At 34.7% G+C, this 19,413-nt stretch overlaps 1 protein-coding gene across 4 annotated transcripts in view; it reads left to right on the plus strand.

The window, feature by feature from the left end:
- Positions 1 to 19,413, plus strand: part of TTC13 (tetratricopeptide repeat domain 13) — a 42,357-nt gene that overhangs the window by 13,108 nt on the left and 9,836 nt on the right. For all 4 annotated transcript variants that reach the window (XM_074863089.1, XM_074863090.1, XM_074863092.1 and 1 more), the window contains exons 6-17: positions 705 to 797; positions 1,890 to 2,006; positions 2,821 to 2,931; positions 5,342 to 5,424; positions 8,108 to 8,249; positions 9,579 to 9,753; positions 10,171 to 10,327; positions 11,476 to 11,606; positions 11,948 to 12,080; positions 12,559 to 12,651; positions 16,835 to 16,918; positions 18,382 to 18,466. In XM_074863089.1, the coding sequence (XP_074719190.1) occupies positions 705 to 797; positions 1,890 to 2,006; positions 2,821 to 2,931; positions 5,342 to 5,424; positions 8,108 to 8,249; positions 9,579 to 9,753; positions 10,171 to 10,327; positions 11,476 to 11,606; positions 11,948 to 12,080; positions 12,559 to 12,651; positions 16,835 to 16,918; positions 18,382 to 18,466 (1,404 nt within the window). The remainder of the gene's footprint in view (positions 1 to 704; positions 798 to 1,889; positions 2,007 to 2,820; positions 2,932 to 5,341; positions 5,425 to 8,107; positions 8,250 to 9,578; positions 9,754 to 10,170; positions 10,328 to 11,475; positions 11,607 to 11,947; positions 12,081 to 12,558; positions 12,652 to 16,834; positions 16,919 to 18,381; positions 18,467 to 19,413) is intronic.

A 19,413-nucleotide genomic window follows, 5' to 3' on the forward strand; every position in this document is an offset into this window, starting at 1 on the left:
TTCTTCAGTGGTGCTGGCAGCAGCTTGAAGTACCTCATATTTGCATGTTTTTAACAACAGCATGAGTTTTTCTCAGTTCAACTAGACGCTGAGACAGCTTCACTTCATAAAAGTTTCTGTGAGCGATGCTTTCAAGACACAAAGATGATGTTAAGCACATGCAAAATTTCTTTGCCTTGAAAAAAGAAAGAAAAGATCAATGAAATCTAGTACAGAACTTGCTATATAACGAGTTTGGATTTTTTTTTCCAATTAAGTAACTGCTTCCATCCTACAGTTTATTGAGGGCAGTATAAAAATTCAGATAGGCAAGATGCTGATGGCATCAACCCATTCACCAGCACTGCTTGGGTTAAGTTACAGGCGGTACTGATGAAAACACTGGGGGGTGAGAGCTTGAGCCAGCGTTGCTGCCAAGAAAGGTACCTATGGAGCTGTAGTTATATTAATAAATGATTAGAGGTACGGCACAAAGATGATGTGTACAAGCAAATTTTATTTTTCTGGTTTACAGCAGATAGGTGGGGTTTTTTTCAGCTATTTGTAGAATACTGCATCTTAATGTTATTAGGAAAGGTGTGAAGGGCTTTTAATGTAAACTGATACACTTTCAGAAACTTCAAGGTTGTTGTCCTTCAGTCTTCAGAGTATATTACTCTTAAGTATGCACAGTTGTTTACCTTGTTTATTTTTCTCCTTTTCAGGATATGAAAAATGCTGAACTTGCTCTGTTTGAGCTCAGTAGGGTGATTAGTCTAGAACCAGATCATCCTGAAGTATTTGAACAGCGAGCTGAAGTGAGCATTCTTTGTCTTTTCAGATTTTTGGAGAAGTTGCCATTATGCAGTTATTTCAAGTATTTCTTCAGTGATCTAATGACTAAAGTTCTCATCTGTGTTTTTCTGTGAATATTCTTCCTTTCTTTTAGAATATACGTACTTGCTCTCAAACAGTGTAATTTGTGGAATGTTTATTTTTAAAATGAAACATATACCATATGGAGTTACTATAGCCAATAGAATAGCATATATTGTGTTTTAGCTGTTTAGATTGTGTGCAGTTTGGGGTTTTTTTTAAATATATTGAATCAAAATATCACTTGAACCTTACTGTTTGCATTTAGCGTCACCTTAGTAAATTTATTGTTAGGACTAATTGGTAAAATGCCAAACTTGTAAAGAATGAGTTTTTAATCAAATGTTTTGGTTTTGTATTATGCGTATAAGTTAAATGTCATTCAGATACACAGATATTTTTCATTTTGAAAATCGTGTTGTGTTTTGCCAATTAAATTACAGAAAATGGGTTTTCAAGAAGCAGCTTTGTAGACAAATCAAAAGCATAAGTATTTATTAAAGTTAGCATACTGTATAATGCTAACTGCCATAAAATGAAATGGTAATTCACAATTTTAATGTCTTTAATGATTTGTTAAGACACTTGTTAATAATCTTGATCTAAAAACGTGAAAGCCATTCAAATAATTGGAAAATAGACCATTTTCCATTGGTGGGAATATTTTTTCAAAATGGAAAGGGTTATGAGAGTAATTTAATTACATTTTCAGTTGAATCTGTTGAAATAACTTGAAATAGAGTATTCTGCTTTGGCTGATGTTTTTATTTGGAATACTAGATTTTTGAAAATGTTATTGGTGATGTTCATGTACACTGAAATTTTTTTTTGAGAAAAATGCTTTCAGATTTTCCCTTTTACAGGGAAATTATAAAGCAATAAGTACTGAAATTTATATTAGATTTTTCCAGACTGTTCTAGCAAATACAGTTACTCTGTTACAGCTGGACATGAAAAAGAATAATCTTCATATTTCTAAAACAAATCTATTCAGCCTGTCTGCTCTAAACAATGTTTTTGTTCTGTGCTCTTAGATATTGTCCCCGTTAGGACGAATCAGTGAAGCATTATCTGATCTCACCAAAGCTATTCAGCTACAACCATCAGCACGGCTCTACAGGCACAGAGGTACCCTTTACTTCATATCTGAGGTTAGTGGATTTGGGGGATTCTGTTTGGTTTTGGTTGTGTGAATGTTGTTGATTATTTTGTTGGTGGTGGTTCCAGTTTTTCAGGAGCTTCTTTCCTATTTAAATAAAAACCCAAAATAACAGCAAAACCCCCAGTTTTCCTGTAGTTGACTTTCTGACAATTCAGAGGTATTCTTCAAGTAGTTCATCTGCATATCTATTTAATGCAGAGAATCAGAGGGCAAGTACTTTGCATGCACATCTCAGATTGTTTTGTGTGTTTGAGGAGTAGGATATGGATAAAGAATTTGACTTGATTTCTTACATACAGCTGCATTTAAGTAGTATTGTTAAATGTCAGTCTAAAAAGGGAAACAGTTATGGCCAAGGCAGTAACTGCCCTATATACTTAACAAAAAGCATACTACACAACAAACAAACAAAAAACCGCTACAAAAATGCTAACATCCTATTTGTGATGTAATTGATATGTGTTGTTCTTACGCTTTAATGTAAAGCAAGTAACTTCATCTTCAAAGACTGTGAATACTAAATAGCTGATTTCCCACTTTCTTCTTCTGATTTCACTGTTTCCAGCTATTTTTCCATTTACTTTACTGTGTTTTATATAGCACTTGCTGTAAAAGTTGGAAGTGTATTGTGCATTCCTTATTTTTTGGTATTGACTGGCAGCTGACATTTGTTGCTGCTTAGCCCCGTGACTGTCTTCATACATTAAACAAAATTCTGTATTTTACTTTTACAAAAATAAAATATGTATTCATCTTTATTTATATGGTATTTCCTTTGTCATCTAAAATCTACTTTATCACAGGATTATGCAACAGCCCATGAAGATTTTCAGCACTCACTGGAACTGAACAAGAATCAGCCTATAGCTATGCTTTATAAAGGCTTAACCTTTTTTCACAGAGGACTTTTGAAGGTAAAGTTATGTTAAATAACAGTTTGTGTAGAACAATATTTGAAGTTACTTCTGTAAAATAGTAGAAATATCATAGGTGTTGATACACATATTTTATCTCACATAAGGAAGGTTTATTTTTTTTTTAACTCAAAGGAGTGTAAGCAAAATGAAGAAGTGCCATTGCTGACTGTAGTACTTCATGGTACGACATGTAAATACTGCTGGTCTTGCTGGATCTTGGTAGATCAGTGATAACTGACATGTTTATGGAGTGCTTTGAAAGATGTTTGTATTTAGCACCTCTGCTAATATCTGTATGGTTGTATTCAAAATGTCTTTCCATGAAATGGAGACACTCTAGGTTTTGTGAAGGGGAAAGGGATGAAGAGGAAAATAATTTCAGATTCTTTCTCAAATGAGCTAGAAGGTAATCAAGGAAACTGCTGATAGAGAGCCCTGCATCTGTGCATGTGTATTTCAGTTATGTGTTGATTCTGAAATGCTTGTATCTAAATTGAGGGAAAACAGTTGCGCTCTCAGATTCTAAAATCAGCAGGGAAGTAAATTCTTCCCATGCTTTTTCTAATGTTTCACCATCTTCTGACTCAAAACTTCTTTGTGTTTCAGGTGTAGTAATATTGCACCTGTTTCTTGCCTGTAAAGTATTTAGAGACACTGCTGCAGTTTTTTTTGAGGGGAGGGTAATTAAACACATTGTCTGAAATGTTCAGTTTGAAAAGTGAGGATGCAACTGTGTGATTCCTAAATTCCAACAGAGTGGAAGCTTTTTTTTTAACCTCTGCTAACAGCTTGGGTTTCATTAAGGGTTGCATGAAGAAATGCTGACAGAACCTGGAGACAGCCCAGGGCTCCTGAGTTTTAGCCCAGTACATTTTATAGGCAATCACTGCACTTTTTTCTTTTCTTAGCAAACAGACTACTTTGCTGTTTTCCTAGTACCCAAACTGTTTGTTTTTTTTTTTTTTTCAACACTCTCAGTGTATGCTGTGAAAGCTTCAGGCTGTCATTGATGAACTTACTGTCTGTTATTGCAGTCAAATGAGTTACTTGCAAATAATAGTCTGATTGAATATCTGGTTTTTGGTGTAGGCAGCATAGACCCCAGAAAGTGATTGTGGAAATAAAACTGATAAGGTTAAACAATGTCTCAATTTGCAAAGCAGAAGCAATGTTTTCTTCTTTCTGATGTGCAGATCAACACATTTCTGCACCACCGCTTCCTTCCTCCAATTTCTTTCCTCAAAGGAAGTGTCTTCCCTCTCTAATATTAAAATTCTGAGAGATTGTGACTGAGGTGCTTGTCATCCCCAGGTATACCTTAGCTTCCAGTCAGGTTCAGGCTGCCTCTCAGAGGAAGGATATACACGTCATCTTGCTGAAAACTGAGATTTTGGGTGAGGGTGGTAGAGTGTTCATTTTTGAATGAAAAGAGATTGTTGCTTTTAGATCATTGCTTTTGGGAATGATCATCTTGGTTTTAAAACTCACCTAGAGGACATTAGTGTATTGGTAACGGTAGGTGATTATCTTACATTTTTGTTCATTAGATATTTTTATGCATGTTGTAGTGCTCAGAGTATAGTTGATAGTTTTTCTGAATAAGAATCTCTAAATTGACTGAAGATACTAATGATTCTTTCCTTACAGCATTTAATTTCTTGCACTAGACTTCAAGATACTTTTCAGGCATTCCTTCATAATACAAAGTAGTTGATTATTCCATCCTTAATTCTAAGTCTCAGTACTGCATTTGCCAATTTATATAGCCAGTCCAGTTTAAAAACCTGAGATCTTAATCAAATCAAAACCAGTTCAAAGAGGAAGATTTGGATGTATGCATGTAACTTTTAGCTATTTTATTTTTATGACATTGTATTCTTCACAGCAGCAGTACATGCTATTGTGTGAAGATGATCACTTACTATGTAATTCCTCAAGAGGGTGTTTGCTAACTGTGCAACTAACACAAAATGCAATAAAACAATGAAAGCCAGAGTATAGATTGAAAGGAGGCTTCTAGATTGCAAAAATTAAGAGGTGTATTATGAATGAAGAAGGAAGACTGAGGAGAGACTGCTTTGCATTAGGGACCAGACTGAGCTTTGAAAGCAAACTCTGAAGGGATTTCATCTCTGAATTCTATTAAAATGCTGAAAGAATCACTCATTCCCATAGCATATTAAACAAAGGAATTCCAATTAAATCTGTCATAACTATAAAGAATGTTGCAATATTTCATTTGTTACATGACAAGTATTACTCTATAGATTTTGTGATAAATTCATGCCTTGTTTGTTCTCCCAAAGGTTTTGACAAATAAGTAAATCCATGGTTAATAACTACTGAGGGTGCTAAAATTAAACAAATGCAGTAAGTGACAAATTTTTCTGTTGGTGTCTTTCTGTAGGAAGCCATTGAATCATTTAAAGAAGCTCTGAAGCAGAAAGCAGACTTCATAGATGCATATAAAAGTCTGGGACAAGCCTACAGGTAATTGCATTCAGAAATTATTTTAAAGTCAGTTTTCTATCTGACTGTGTTCTTTAAAATGCACTCTAAGTTTTACACATTTGTTACAAAACTCTGCAGAGTCATCATATGTGTATTTGGTAGCTCCTACAGCCAGTGGATATGTTCAATATAAATATTTTTTTAGGTTTGCTTTGTATTTTTAATTCAATCTCCAGTAGCCCTTTGAGTCTCCCATACTCAGAGGTTAGGTGGATGGCAGTTTTCAGTAAGATGTGTTTTAGGTTTACTGAATTATTTTTAAATGATGGAAATGTTTAATATGAATTGTTGATTAATATACTCATTAGTTGTCATCTGAAATTATTGTGCTACTTAAATTTATTAAAAACTCATTGCATAGTGCATATCGTTTTATAGAACTGCTAGATCCTATATCAATTAATCTCTCACCAAAGAGATTTACAGTTCTGAGAATTCAGCTAATTTCCTGTTTAGGGTTCTTTTAATATAGACATGTAGTTTCTTACCTATTAATCAAATAATTTTAAAAAAAGCAATCTCTAGTTAGTAAGATAACTAGTCACTTTTTTTTTAAATTTACATTAAAGATAATTTATAGTTGAATAAAATGTATTACTTTAATGGTGGTCTGCAGATAATTAGTAAGGAGAAAAGTAATATAGCTTGTATATAACAAGGCAAGAAAATAACATAGTCAGCAACTGAATATCTCTGCCCATTGTACTGCCCTGCTGTGTCTTACCAGCTTTTTATTTCCTGTTTTACATTTTTATATTTGAAAAGCACTGGTCTACAGCATAGACACTGCTGCTGCAACATAAGTGGCTTTTGTGTAGCAAGAGTTAAGTTGGGTAGGGTTGGTGTGCAAGCATTACATGTTCGTGTGCTCTTTTTCTTCAAGGCTTTATGCTTTCTTCAGCATACAGAACATAAAATATTCCCTGAAGACAATCATTTTTTTTTCTGTTATTTTTGCTGTGTGGACTTGTGCCTTATTTACCACAGTATCTAAATTCTGAACTCAATGTAGAATCACTAATTTCTTCATGAGTTTTTCTGTGGCACTTGTTATTGTGGTATCTAAGTACTTCAAGGTGATAAACAATAGTCAGTAATTTAGCCTGGAAGATGGGCAGTTGCCTTTTTCCTTTTCCAATAAATGCTTTAACTTTTTTTGGTTTGTATTTGGATGTGGAACTGCCTCTCCACTTAATCAGCTGTTCTACCCTGTGCCCAAGAAACCTTAAACTGAAGAAGTTTTATTCTGAAGGAGAGAAGAAAGCAAACCTTAAATTTTGTCTCATTTTGCACTGCATTGTTGTTTTACAAAGCGAAAGTCACTTAACCGGGGTATTCCTAATCACCTTAAATTTGTTGATTTTATTCCATCTCACTGTCCCCTGCCTCCAAAAGTTCTCTGGTCCTCATGAAATAATAAGGGAAGGAATGTAAAGAAATCTACCTTTTTTTTTCTGTAAGAACTTTAATGTACAAAGCATAGTTACTGTTGACTCTTCTAAATGCTCAGCAGTTAGAGAAGCCCAGAAACTAAATCAAATATTGTTTGGTAACTAAAGACTGAGTAGTGACTGACTATAAGTCTGAATTACTTTCCCGTGAACACTCAGATCTTAAAACAGACAGGAATAATAATCTCTCCAGGGCACTGCTAACTTCAGCTGTCAAATTCTTTCTTTCTAAAATCCTGTATTTTAACTTCATGTTTGCTTTCTCCTGCAGCAAATAAATTTCAAATACGGTGCTTAAAAATACCTTTTAAAGAATTCTTTTTATAGTGGAAGTAGACAATTCTTAGTTGGATTTGTCCTTCTGTACAACATGAATTATAGCATTTTACCTATTCTTTCTTCAAATCTAGAGACTTTGCTGTTTGTGCATTTATTGGAAGCTAAAGAGCTGTGGTTAATCACTATTCTGTCTAAAAATTCTTTTTGGCAAATGTATTTAAAACTAGTAAATATTGTTTGTTTTTTCTGGCATTGCTCTTGTTTGGATTAATTTCATCTAATATAATTTGATGTGGAAAGAATTTCATGTTCTTAAACTTAAAAAAATCAGTGTACTGGATAAAAAAGCTGAAGAAAAATTAAGTTGTCTGCCATTTCTATTTTTTTCATGATAGTTTCTCCATGGGTATTTTTACTAAAAGCTGTCCTGCACATGGAGTAATTCCAGTCAATACATTTTTAGTTAGTTTCAGCTTTCAAAAACCATGCTTTCTTCTTATTCAGCATTTAAGTAGTTAGTATAGTTTTTAAAATGTGTTTGTATTTAGAAGTTAAAAAGTCTTATCATAGATAGTGTTTCCCAAGAATGCTTTCTGTGGAAGCTTTGTTTCTTTTAGTGTCTGAAGAAATACCATAGGTGTGTGGGTTTTATGTCTTATGTCCAGTGAGGATTGTGAAGATTTGTGTTCTTGTGGGGTTGTATTTCAGAGTACGCAGTTCTGTGAGTGAAAAACTCAGTGCAGCTTTTCTGTTATTACCACTAAAGAGGAGTTGCAGAATTACTGCTTTTGTTAAAGAAATCTTCCATTAGTACCATGTTCCTCTTCAATGATAACTTCTTTGGATGTGTTAAAATACAACCTTTAACAAGTAATTTCATTGTCACTGTTGCCTTCTGTATTCTTCACTTTCCACTTTATGGAACCACCTAGAGAACTTGGCAACTTCAATGCTGCTACGGAGAGCTTCCAGAAGGCTTTGCTGCTAAATCATAATCACGTTCAGACATTACAGCTCAAAGGAATGATGCTTTATCATCATGGTAGCTTAGATGAAGCACTAAAGAATTTTAAGGTAAGCAGGCCCTAAGTAAATGCAGAATTAAAATGTTTTACAAGGACTAGTAGTCAACAAGTGCAATAAAACGGACAAATGTCAAAGTTTTTCATTCTGAATATGTGTGTGTGTTTGAACTAAATTTTTGTGAAGGCTGTCTTAAAAACTGCAAGGTTTTATACATCTTTTAATTAAAAACGGAATTTTGCTAAAACTAAGATACTTCCTCTAAGAAGTAGTTTTATGTCACTGTTTTATGAATTTCTGAAATCAAGCTCTGAAGTGTTTTATCTATTCTTGTTTTGGTTTGTTTGTTTTAAACTAGTAATTGTGTTCTTGCTAATATTTTAGTTTGGGTTAAAACCTAAAGTTTTTTTCATATCTGATGGAAGAAGGAATGTAGTCTCCTTTGTAATTTTAAGCTTAAAATAAGCATGCAAAGTTCCACTACGTATCTAATTTTTCTGAGGCATTTTCTTTGTTTTGAAAAACTCAGAATATGTTGCAATTAATTTAGCTTGTAAAAGTGTTCATGTTTCCATAGGTAAACAAAATCTTGCCTCTCTTCATTGGAATTAAATAACTGCCTCATTTTGTAGACAGAACAATAAAGGCATATGTTAATCATATGTCCATATCCTTAAAACAAGGAATGAAATAAGATGTGGAAATGATTGCATCTCTTTCTAAATGCATGTGTGCGTACCCCAAGGAGAACACTTAGTGTGTGTTACCACATATTCACCTTCTATAACACAATCTGTAGTACTGGTGTAATTGGAAAGATATTTCAACTTTTAAGGTGGAGATGGTCTTCTAAAGACATGTAATTGCTAGAAGAATCAGAGCATTAATTTTTGAATTTGCTATGTGTTTAACATATAGTACATAGTGACTAACATAATGAAGCATACTTACACATGAACTAGTGAAGATTATGGATGGAAGAAATGGTACAGTATATGTGTTGAACTAGCCAAAAATGACTTGTTATTGTTAGGAGTATGTTTTGTCTAATTTCATTTAACTACCGTTGAAACTTCTGTAGTGCTAATATCATTAGAGCAGACATGATCTATTTTCATAACAATTAAAGTGTGATCACAAGCATATTTGCACTGGCAGTTCCTCTCTTTTTTCCCTTTAATGAAACTGAAAATATTTTTTTTCTTACATTTGCTAACAATTTAAGTGCTCATCATAATTTGAAAGAAAATTGTGATGGAAGTGGATCTTAATAATCAGTTAACCTTTTCGTGCAGGTCTTCTGACCAAACAGGTTGGTTTGTTTGAAGATACTCATTCGCTCTCTTGATTTATGGGTGCTTTGTTTCTTTAATCTCCTAGAGATGTTTACAGCTAGAACCATACAATGAAGTATGCCAGTACATGAAAGGTCTCAGCCATGTTGCAATGGGACAGTTTTATGAAGGCATAAAAGCTCAGACTAAAGTTATGTTAAATGATCCACTACCAGGTCAGAAGGCCAGCCCGGAATACCTGAAAGTGAAGTACCTCCGAGGTAAGTTGAAATTGTTTTTCTCTTTTTAAATTTTCTTAAATCCATTGAGAACCTAAAAGTTCAAGCATGCTTGTAGTTCTGGCCATTTTAAAGAAAACATCATATGTTTTCATGAGCACTGTTGAGTATGTCTGTTTAAAAAAAATGTACACTGATTTGTTCATACAGTTAAAATCTAGGTCCACAAATGAAATACACATTTCTGTATAATGGGAAAGAGTGTTGTGGTACTTAGTTGAAATAGACTTATTTCTGTCCTGGACATTAGCTAATAGCAAAATCAAAGTATCTAAGAGTAATGCCTTACTAAAGTCTTGTTGGATAACTGACAAACATAAAATCTGGTTTTTGTTTTTATGTAATTACATAAGTAGGCTGATTATACAAACGGTATTTAATTTTATTTCTTTCCTCCAGAGTATTCTAGGTACTTGCATGCGCATTTGGATACACCTCTTACAGAGTATAATATTGATGTAGATCTTCCTGGAAATTTCAAGGACCATTGGGCCAAAAATCTTCCTTTCCTTATAGAAAACTATGAAGAACAGCCAGGGTTACAGCCACATATAAAGTGAGTAATCTTTTTTTTTTTTTTAAAGCCTACTCCAGACGTTTTTTTCAGCTTGACTTTTCAAAGTGCTATTTCAAAGCATTGGAACAGCATACATGTTTAATGCTGTATGAAAGTGGAATTCCACTGAGTGTGTAAATCCTTTTCAAAATCATGGAGATTGGAGTTGGTTTAGCTCATAAAAGAGGAACAATGAAATTTAAGATTATTTTCTTCACTTCTGTCTTGACATAATCAATAATATTCACATAATGTTGTTTCATAATCTGTGGCCTTACTGAGGAACTATTCTGTTTCTTTTTTTCTTGCAATTAATGTCAAGGAATTGATAAGTTTGAGCTACCAAATGTAGCGTTGCATAGCACCCTTATTACAGTTTCTTGTTGTGTGTTGTTGGTTTTTTTTTTATAGGTGTAGTTTCCTAGATACTTAACAGATTTTTAATGGCAGGTGGGTTTCACTGGGAAATAATATTGTCCGGAGTAATTTAGATAACCAATATTTTAGGAGGAGGGTGATTTCAGTCAACAAAGCAGGGGATTTATTAGAATAGACTTAAAAAATATGTAGCTAAAGGAAAGATGTCAATTTCTTCTGCTGTAAACTAGTTTCCAGATATATTTTCATGTATTCACTTTGTGTGTAAAAAAAAAAAAAAAATAAAAAAATGCTGAGTTAAAAATTTATGGCTCTTGTGTATATGGAATAGAATCCACCTTTTAGCACAAGAATCTTTTACAGAATTAAGGGAGAAGTTATGGAATAAGGCTTCTGGTTTCTATACATATTCTTTTCTTAGTGTTAAAAGTTCCTTAGGGTGAGTGTAACACTGAAGGATAATGTATTATCTGTGAACTTTATTTAGTATCACTTACTATGAGCAAGTCTGAAGGTGAAATACTGGTTGTGACAGTAATAAGATCTGCCACTGAATTCAGTAAGACCAGGATTTCATTTGAGATATAGAGTGTTACTGCCGTGTACTGTGTATGTTCAGTGAAGTGGGAGGAGGAATGAGTGTTCTTTATACTCCTTTTAAGTATTTCTCACACAAATGGTATTGATTATCAGACAAACAAATCTGTTTTACAACTTTCAGGACTTTTGTTGACAAGTTCTGTCTAATGCATGTTTTTCTCCTCCGCAAGAGATGTGTTATTTCAGAATTTTGAAAGCTATAAGCCTGATGTGCAAGAACTCGTATGTGTAGCTGATCATCTGGGTTCCATGATGCAGTATGAGACACCAGGATTTCTTCCAAATAAAAGAATACATAGAGGTATACTTAAAATGCTCTGTAGATTTGAATGGGGAAAACAAATTCAATGTGGTGATAATTTAATGCTATACCTTTGTTATCTGCAAATTAGTTTTACACTCTGTTACTTTCAAATCAGATAAAAAGTTTAAACTGAAAATAATCATTACATGAGCAGTTTCTTGACCTAACTGGGGACTGGAAATCATGATCCCCCAGATTTTATTGGTGTTGGCAATTTTTTCCCATAAATACATTGCATTCCTCCTTCAGTTTTCCTACATGTATGAAAACGAGTGTTTGGTGCTAATTGGTTCTCTGTTTCTGTTGTTTGTCCCCCTGTCTTCCTCCTCCACCCCCAGCCATGGGACTGGCCACTCTAGAAGTAATGCAAGCTGTGCAGCGGACTTGGGCAAACTCAAAAGTTCGGATGAATGGGAAGACCAGACTGATGCAGTGGAGAGATATGTTTGATATTGCTGTGAAGTGGCGAAGGTAATGGTAAAAAGAGGGGGAAGAAGCCTTATGTTGGTTATGGTGATGATGCATGCTTCAGTTAACCAAGGGGCTGAAGTCACAGGAGAAAATGAACACTTGCTACCACTCTGGAACTAGAGGGTGTTCTGATAGAAGGATGGTTTAGGTACAAGGAGTGCATTTCTGAAAATATTCTATTTTTCTTCTTTAAAAGATGGAAAGAGTTGGGAATAGCATTTTCTGGTTGAGGCAAAGCTGTGAAAGATCATAGGATACATTGCAGCTTAGGCTAATAAAAACTAACAGTTTCAAACTCCAGCAACATAAAATGCTTATGAGTTGGGTTTTTTTATGAAAATCATACATGAATTTCAATAAAAAATTATTTTTTGTGATCTCTGAATTCTAGCTTTTGCCTAATATTATTCTGTATGTGAAGAAAGCTCAACTAAAAATGTTACATGGAGTGAAATATTAATGTCCTTTGTCTTTGTAGGATAGCTGATCCTGACCAGCCTGTGCTTTGGTTGGACCAAATGCCTGCCCGAAGCCTTAGCAGAGGTTTCAATAATCATATTAACTTAATCAGGTATGAGAGTTTTACCAAAGAGCCTCCCCACACATGCTAAGGGATTGTACCAAAACTTACCGGCTGTTCATAAAACAGCATATTACAGTATTGAATGTATACATGCTTATTGTTTTGCTTTAATATTTATTTTAAATTTTCTAATGCACCATTTGGGTTTTGTGCACTTCAGTTTTTCACTCATGACGTTTCCTCTTTTTCCTGAATTTCAGTTGTACAACTGAGATATGGCAAGGTCTAACTAGGATCCAGAAGATGCATATTTTTATGTGCTGTTTTTAATTCCTACATTACCTTAAATGTAAAAACAGGAGTAAGTTTCTCACAGTTGTCATTTTTGCAAATGCTGCTTCTTAAAGATAGTGGCAACAGTAGTGAAACAATGCTATTCTATTAGCTTTAATACCAATTTACAATAGAGAGGAAAAACATCGTTCTTTTAGTTGTTTTCAAAGCAGGACAAAATAAAGCAAAAATGACAAAATAAATAACCTGTGAAAGGTAACAGTTGCACTTCCAAACAAAGGTAAAATTTAAAAGATTCAACCACTGTTGTACGTTCCATCTTCTCCCATGCTGCAAGACTCCGTATTGTAGTCACAACAGTGCTACCTCCCATGAAGTGGTAGAAGTGTGAGAGACTCAATGTAGCAACATCACTGTCAATCACAGGAGCAGAGTGTGTTTTGTAAGTAGTTATGTAACCAGGTTTCATCTTACTTCCCTGCCCCCCACCATGGGAAGTATTGAATCTTTGTCACTCTGCTTTTAGATCTATTTCTTTCCTTTTTGAGTAGCTGTGTGGAAAAAAGAGGATAAGGGAAGCAAAGCCTTCTCAAGAATTATTTCAAGCAGAGAAAAATAGTGATATTCTAATGTTCACATACAGAGGCTGATGAGAATCTGTCTGTGCTCTTCCTTCCACTCTACGTAATGGACCCAAGCAGCCACCACTTTAGGGAGTGGTTTCAACGTAGAGCTAAACTCTGGTGCAAATCAGTCCTTGCCTTGCAGGATGTGCTGCTTCCTGAATGGTCCTATGCTCGGGCTTCTGTCTTCTCTCAAGCCAAGTGTTATTATGTTTGGGGTCCAAGCTCTGTCTGTCTTTGCTGTTGCTGCATTCTTTCTTCTCACGTGTAAAATGCAGCAGAAACCACAACCATCTGTACTTTGAGACAAGGATGCATCCCATACTTCATCTATTTCTTACTGGTTTTATTTTAAATGGGAGAGTAGAAGCCTAATTTCTAGGTGATCTGTGCTGGCAGAAGGGCATTCGTATAACGACACTTGATTGCCATGCTGAAAATAACATTGAGCATTTAGTCTGTCGCTGTACAGGATCTCTGTGTCAGCAACTCTGTTTTTCACTAGCCAAAGTACTGTACTTGTTTTCTACTCATCAGAGAATGCTAGCAAAACTCATGCTTTACTGTTCCAGCTGTTTTGGTGATTTCATAGAAATCTGAAATAAGCTTCATGAATGTTCAGAATGGTAGGCCCACAGTGAATCTAATTCTGACCTTTTGTTTTTGGCTCAGCCTTGACTTTTGGAGATCTTATCAGCATTTTGGTCATACTTTTTTGATAGCTAGGTAGTGGTTCTCTGAAAATTATTGATTTGCACTTTTGGGAAGAAACAAATACCACTACCTGAGGAGTTGATCATACTTTAGTACTGGATGGTGATTGCATCCTTTCTGATTCTGGAAACCTGTACTTGTTTGATCATTCTGCATCCCAAGTAATAGCTGCTTTCATTGGTCAGCTTTCTGTAGTGATTCATTTCTGCTTTTGGATTCCCTCCCAAAGATTTCATGTGAGGTGAGGGATAAAAGAAATGAATAGATTAAGTGGTAATAGCTTTTTAAAATTTATTTTTATCTTTTGAAGCATGTTCTAGTCACTATGATTTCTAAATGACAGTTTACTCTTAATGGACTATACAGATCTGTATAATCTCCTTGCATTACTCAACTGTAAAATGGCTGCTGATTGAAGATATTAATAGGCTACAGAGCTAACACCTTTTTGTTGATAATTGAGATCACTTTATGGTCTTTTGACTGTGTCAGGAAGACATATATTACTTTATATTTGGCTTATGATTTGAAAGTTATTCACATAATTGTATGACTAAGGCTGAATTCTTTCTGTAGCATGGCTACCTGAAAGCCAGGTGTAGCAGTAGGTTATTTAGGCTGACAAATGGCAGCCTTCATGGTTGTTCAACATATACAAAGATATAAGCTGTTCAGTCAAATAAGAGGTGTAATAATAGCAGTTGGGTGTTCTTTTAGTATTCGTAACAGATCTAGTCATGCTGAGCTCAAGCTGTCTCTAGGTTTTATTTGGTCTAAATTGTACACTAGTAATTTCTGTGTGCAAGAAATACTTGGATTAGATATCTGTTAACATAACCTTTTTCTTTAGTCAGAATTCTTTGCATTTGAAGTCCATTATTGTTCAGTGATTCCTGTGAAATGAGTTTTAACGTGAAAGCACTAGCATTCAGTGACTGCTGAATTAAAGATTCTTTTCCAGGGTAGCAAAACATTTGGAGAGTGTCAGAAAACAAAAACTTTTTTTGTTTGTTTTGAGTCCATTTGGGGACCATTTGTTAAAGGTGTATAAGAAGCATCTTGCATTTCACAATGTTTGATAGGCTTCCAGATCTTAACATTCTTGAGATGAAAGTATATTGTCTGTCACTACTTCTTCATGGGTCTGTAGGCAAGTGCGACTTTGGCTTTTCTCCTTTCTGCCTTAAATAATCAAAGCTACCAAGTTTCATTTAAAGTAGAGAAAATGACTATAAAAGTAACCTAAGCTTTCAAAAACAAAACAAGGATTTGGGATCAGCTAAACATTAATGATAAGCCCAATATTCTTATTAAAAAGTGAAGACAATGTGGAACCCTGCTACTTTTGAGTTCTTGGTGATAGTGTTTACTAAACAAATAGAAAGAGTGGGAATAAACACAAATCACTTCTGACCACTCACCAAAAGTCTTCTATTGGTACTAGTGCTTCTAGATGGCCTTACAGAATGATAGGTCTGGTTTGGATGTATTTTCCAAGATGCCACTAAAGGAAAATCCTGTTCCTTATACTGACACGCTTCTGCCTGTTGTACAGATATTTTCTAAATACAGATGGAAAATGATGGGACGTACAACAAGGGCAAATTATGTATATAGATTTGTCTTCATCCTTCTCCTTTCCCTACCTCCCTTTCCTATGTGCAGATACGTATATGTGTTCTAATTCTGTTCAGTTTTTAAAGACTGATTCTGCCATTATTCTGAGACTTAAGCCTACTAAAGTGTGAGACTGTTGTGTGAGACGTTAGGGACTTAAGCTGCCAAAAATCACTTAGAGTGGGGAAAAAAACTAGGTGTACACCTTCCTGTGATTGACAGTGGTCTTGCTTCCTCAGAGAGCGATAACGTTTGCTTTATAAAATCTTGTTTTGTAGACTGGGAGAAGAGGAAGGACTCCTACAAATGCAATAATGGTATGTAATTTTTCCTCTCAGAGTGGTTATAATCCTAGCAGCTCTTTACCAAGTTTTTAATGTATATTTTTTTCCTTAGTAGTCCTAGGGGGAAAAAACACCTTTTTAATGTTTTTGTTTAACAGTTACTACTTATAACTGTTAGAAGTCAAAGCAAAATTACTGCAACATAGAGGGACACAGGTGAATAAAGAAAAATGTATGTGGACTGTCAAAGCAGATCAGCATATATGTTGGCAAATATGTAAACTGGAGGGTGTTGGTTCTCAAATTAATGTGCAGATTGAGAATTCTCTCCTAGTTCTGCAGTATCTGTGAGTGTAAGAAAATTATATCCTTGTACAAATTGATAATTATCATATAGATAAGACTTACTGGACATGGGCACACTGAAAATGGGGAAATATGCATAAAATGTAGTTTATCAGAGAACAACACTACTGATGATACATGAGCTTTTCCCAGTTCACTATGGAATCTGTATTCAAAATGGGGAATGGGCAAGTCACCACTTCAGACAAACCTCTAGTTCTTTGCTTTAATTTACAAAGCATCTGTGGATAAAATTCTGTCAAATATTAAGATATTTGTGTCTTACTTGTGTCTTAACCGTGAAATGTTGGGTTGAAAAACAAGACTTTAAAAAACCTTTTCTTTTCTTTGTAGGGGACAGGTCATTAACATGCGGTACCTGGAATATTTTGAGAAAATTCTTCATTTTATCAAAGACAGGATCCTTGTTTATCATGGGTAAATTACTGATATGCTTTTTCCCTGATTCACTCCCCTGCTAATACTGATTTGAAATTTACATAATATTAACTTCAGAAAGTCTGAGGGTTATTCTCTTAATTTTAGTAAGTTCTAGTTCTCTTGGTCTATACTTGTCTGTCTTACTATTGGAAATGCAAAATGCTATTCAGTGCCATGTAAAGAAACTTAAGCTAATAGGAAAAAACACCGTGAATTGCAGTGTACCTAGAAACTAATAATGGTGTTGAATTTGTACCCACAGTTTTGTCATGAGTGGGTCTCAATTCTTTCTAAAAATAGGATTTGTTAAAGATGTTGGGTTTCCTCCTGGTAGAATAGAGTTTCTCTGAATATTGAGATTAATTTATTAAATAGTAGGAGTGAGGAAAAAAGAGAAAAGATGATACGGAAGGTAATTTTAATTGAAACTGGTGTTTGACAAGTAGTTTTAAAGGAGCAGAGAACCTTTACTACCTGTTACGTAGATGGGTTGGTAGACTTTGTCCTGGAACGGAAGGTTCTAGAATCTTGAATGAAAGAATGTGACTAAAGATAGTTTGAAAATTGATGTTGACATCTATTTCAAACTTTGATCAATTTTTTAATGAGTAAAAAGTCTTCCCCACCTGTGGCTCATTTGTGGCAAGAGTGTTCTGATAATGTTAAAAATTAAGAAACTCTTCCAGTTGTAAACTCCCTAATTTTTCTTTGGCCTGGTAACTTTTATTAAATATTGAGTTCTGTTTTTCAGTCTCATTATGCTACTTAAATATCAAAAAATGAAAGTGCAGAAAATCCTTATAACAGTTGAAAGTATTTCAGTTTTAGAAAATTTATGATAGTTGCTGAAGGATACGTAAGTTCTGTAGTAACTGGGGAGTCTCTCCTCTATTGGGAGAAGGTTTGTTCAGAGTAAGTCAGCAGCATTTGACCTTAAACCAGAGCAATTTATGCTGTGATTTTAAAAATAATTCTGTTCTTAAAATCTGGGTACAATAATTAATAAATATTAGAGCACTAGTTCAGTAGGTTTCTTCGTGGTCCAGCTGTGCCTGCATCTGTAGTATTTATACCTTTGAGGCTACACAGATGAATATGTTTTGAGAAGAATATTTTTAATGTTAACTCTATTCTTCTTCCATCTTTCCTCATCAACAATCCCCTGCCCACACACACTCATGCAAACACTCTTTAATGCTACAGAGTGGCCGACAGCAAATGATTAAGATAAACCTGAAGTTTTTGGTTGAGGTTTGACGTGGAAAAGAAAGAGCTGAGCTGATACAGGAGGAAATTACTTTTTGAAGAATAGGAGAGCATGTGGCCAAGTATGAAGGAATTTTCAGAAAAGAAATAACTAAATAATTTATTTTGCTGGCTGATTAGGTTAAAGCTAGATGGATTTCCAGAAATGTTACATGTGTTCAACCGTTGCAATTCCATATTTAATTTTTCTCCAGTGCAAATAATCCAAAAGGACTATTAGAGGTTCGAGAAGCTTTGGAAAAGGTACATAAAGTAGAAGATCTTCTTCCCATAATGAAGGTAAATTCAAGGAAAACTTCAAAATATGATAAAAATAATAAAGTGTATTATGGGAGATATCCAGTTCCTCAGAATAAACATTGTGTAAGCTTAAAATGAATAACTGGAAACACTAACTCAGGTTATTTTAAATTTGCACATGTAGGGTATGACCTTCTCTTTGATATATGGAGATGTGTGATACGTATTTGAAAGGCTTGGCCTAACTGTGAATTGGTAAAGAAATTATGGGGAAACAGAATGTTGAATGTAATTCTTTGAAGCCAGCCTTATCAACCAGGAGGGTAGATCCACCCTAACAGGCTCACAGTATGCAGGTACAGTATGAAGGAAAAAAATTGAAGATGTGTGTCTGAAAGATTAGGAACACGGAAGCTCTTTCTACCTTAGCTTCATTGGTGTAGGTCAGTACGTGTGGAGCTAGCAGCGAGAAATGAGGGAATAGTTGCCCTTAGTGACTGATAGCTAATCTGAAACAAAATCTTGGTTTATGTTCTTGTGCTTTGGAAGACTGTCAGAAAAGGAGTGGGGAAACCTGTAGGTTTTCTTCTTGCTGGTGGTGGTCTTCATAGAAAGGCTTTGGATATATGACGTGCAGAATGATTTATACTCTTATCTCGACTTAAATAATAAGACTTGAGCTGGGTTTAAGTAAAAGGTCTTCCCCCACTTCCCCAAATTAATCTAGGATGAGAAGTAGGTTGAGTTTTGGGAAACACTGTTACAAAGTATTTCTTCTTAAAGGATTGGACAGGATTTTACTTAGAATAGAATAAAATTTGGGAAGAAACAGTCATTCTGAATAGAGACAAACTCATTGCTTTCTTCTTGGGTGTGTCCACATTGCAATTTCATATCTGCAAGAGCTCTTTGAAGATGTATTGCTGCTACTACTGATAGACTGTCAGGGTTTGGATTTGTTCATGGTGATAGTACTCACTCGTGCA

Source organism: Strix uralensis, chromosome 3 (assembly GCF_047716275.1).
Source record: "Strix uralensis isolate ZFMK-TIS-50842 chromosome 3, bStrUra1, whole genome shotgun sequence".
NCBI classification, from domain to species: domain Eukaryota; kingdom Metazoa; phylum Chordata; class Aves; order Strigiformes; family Strigidae; genus Strix; species Strix uralensis.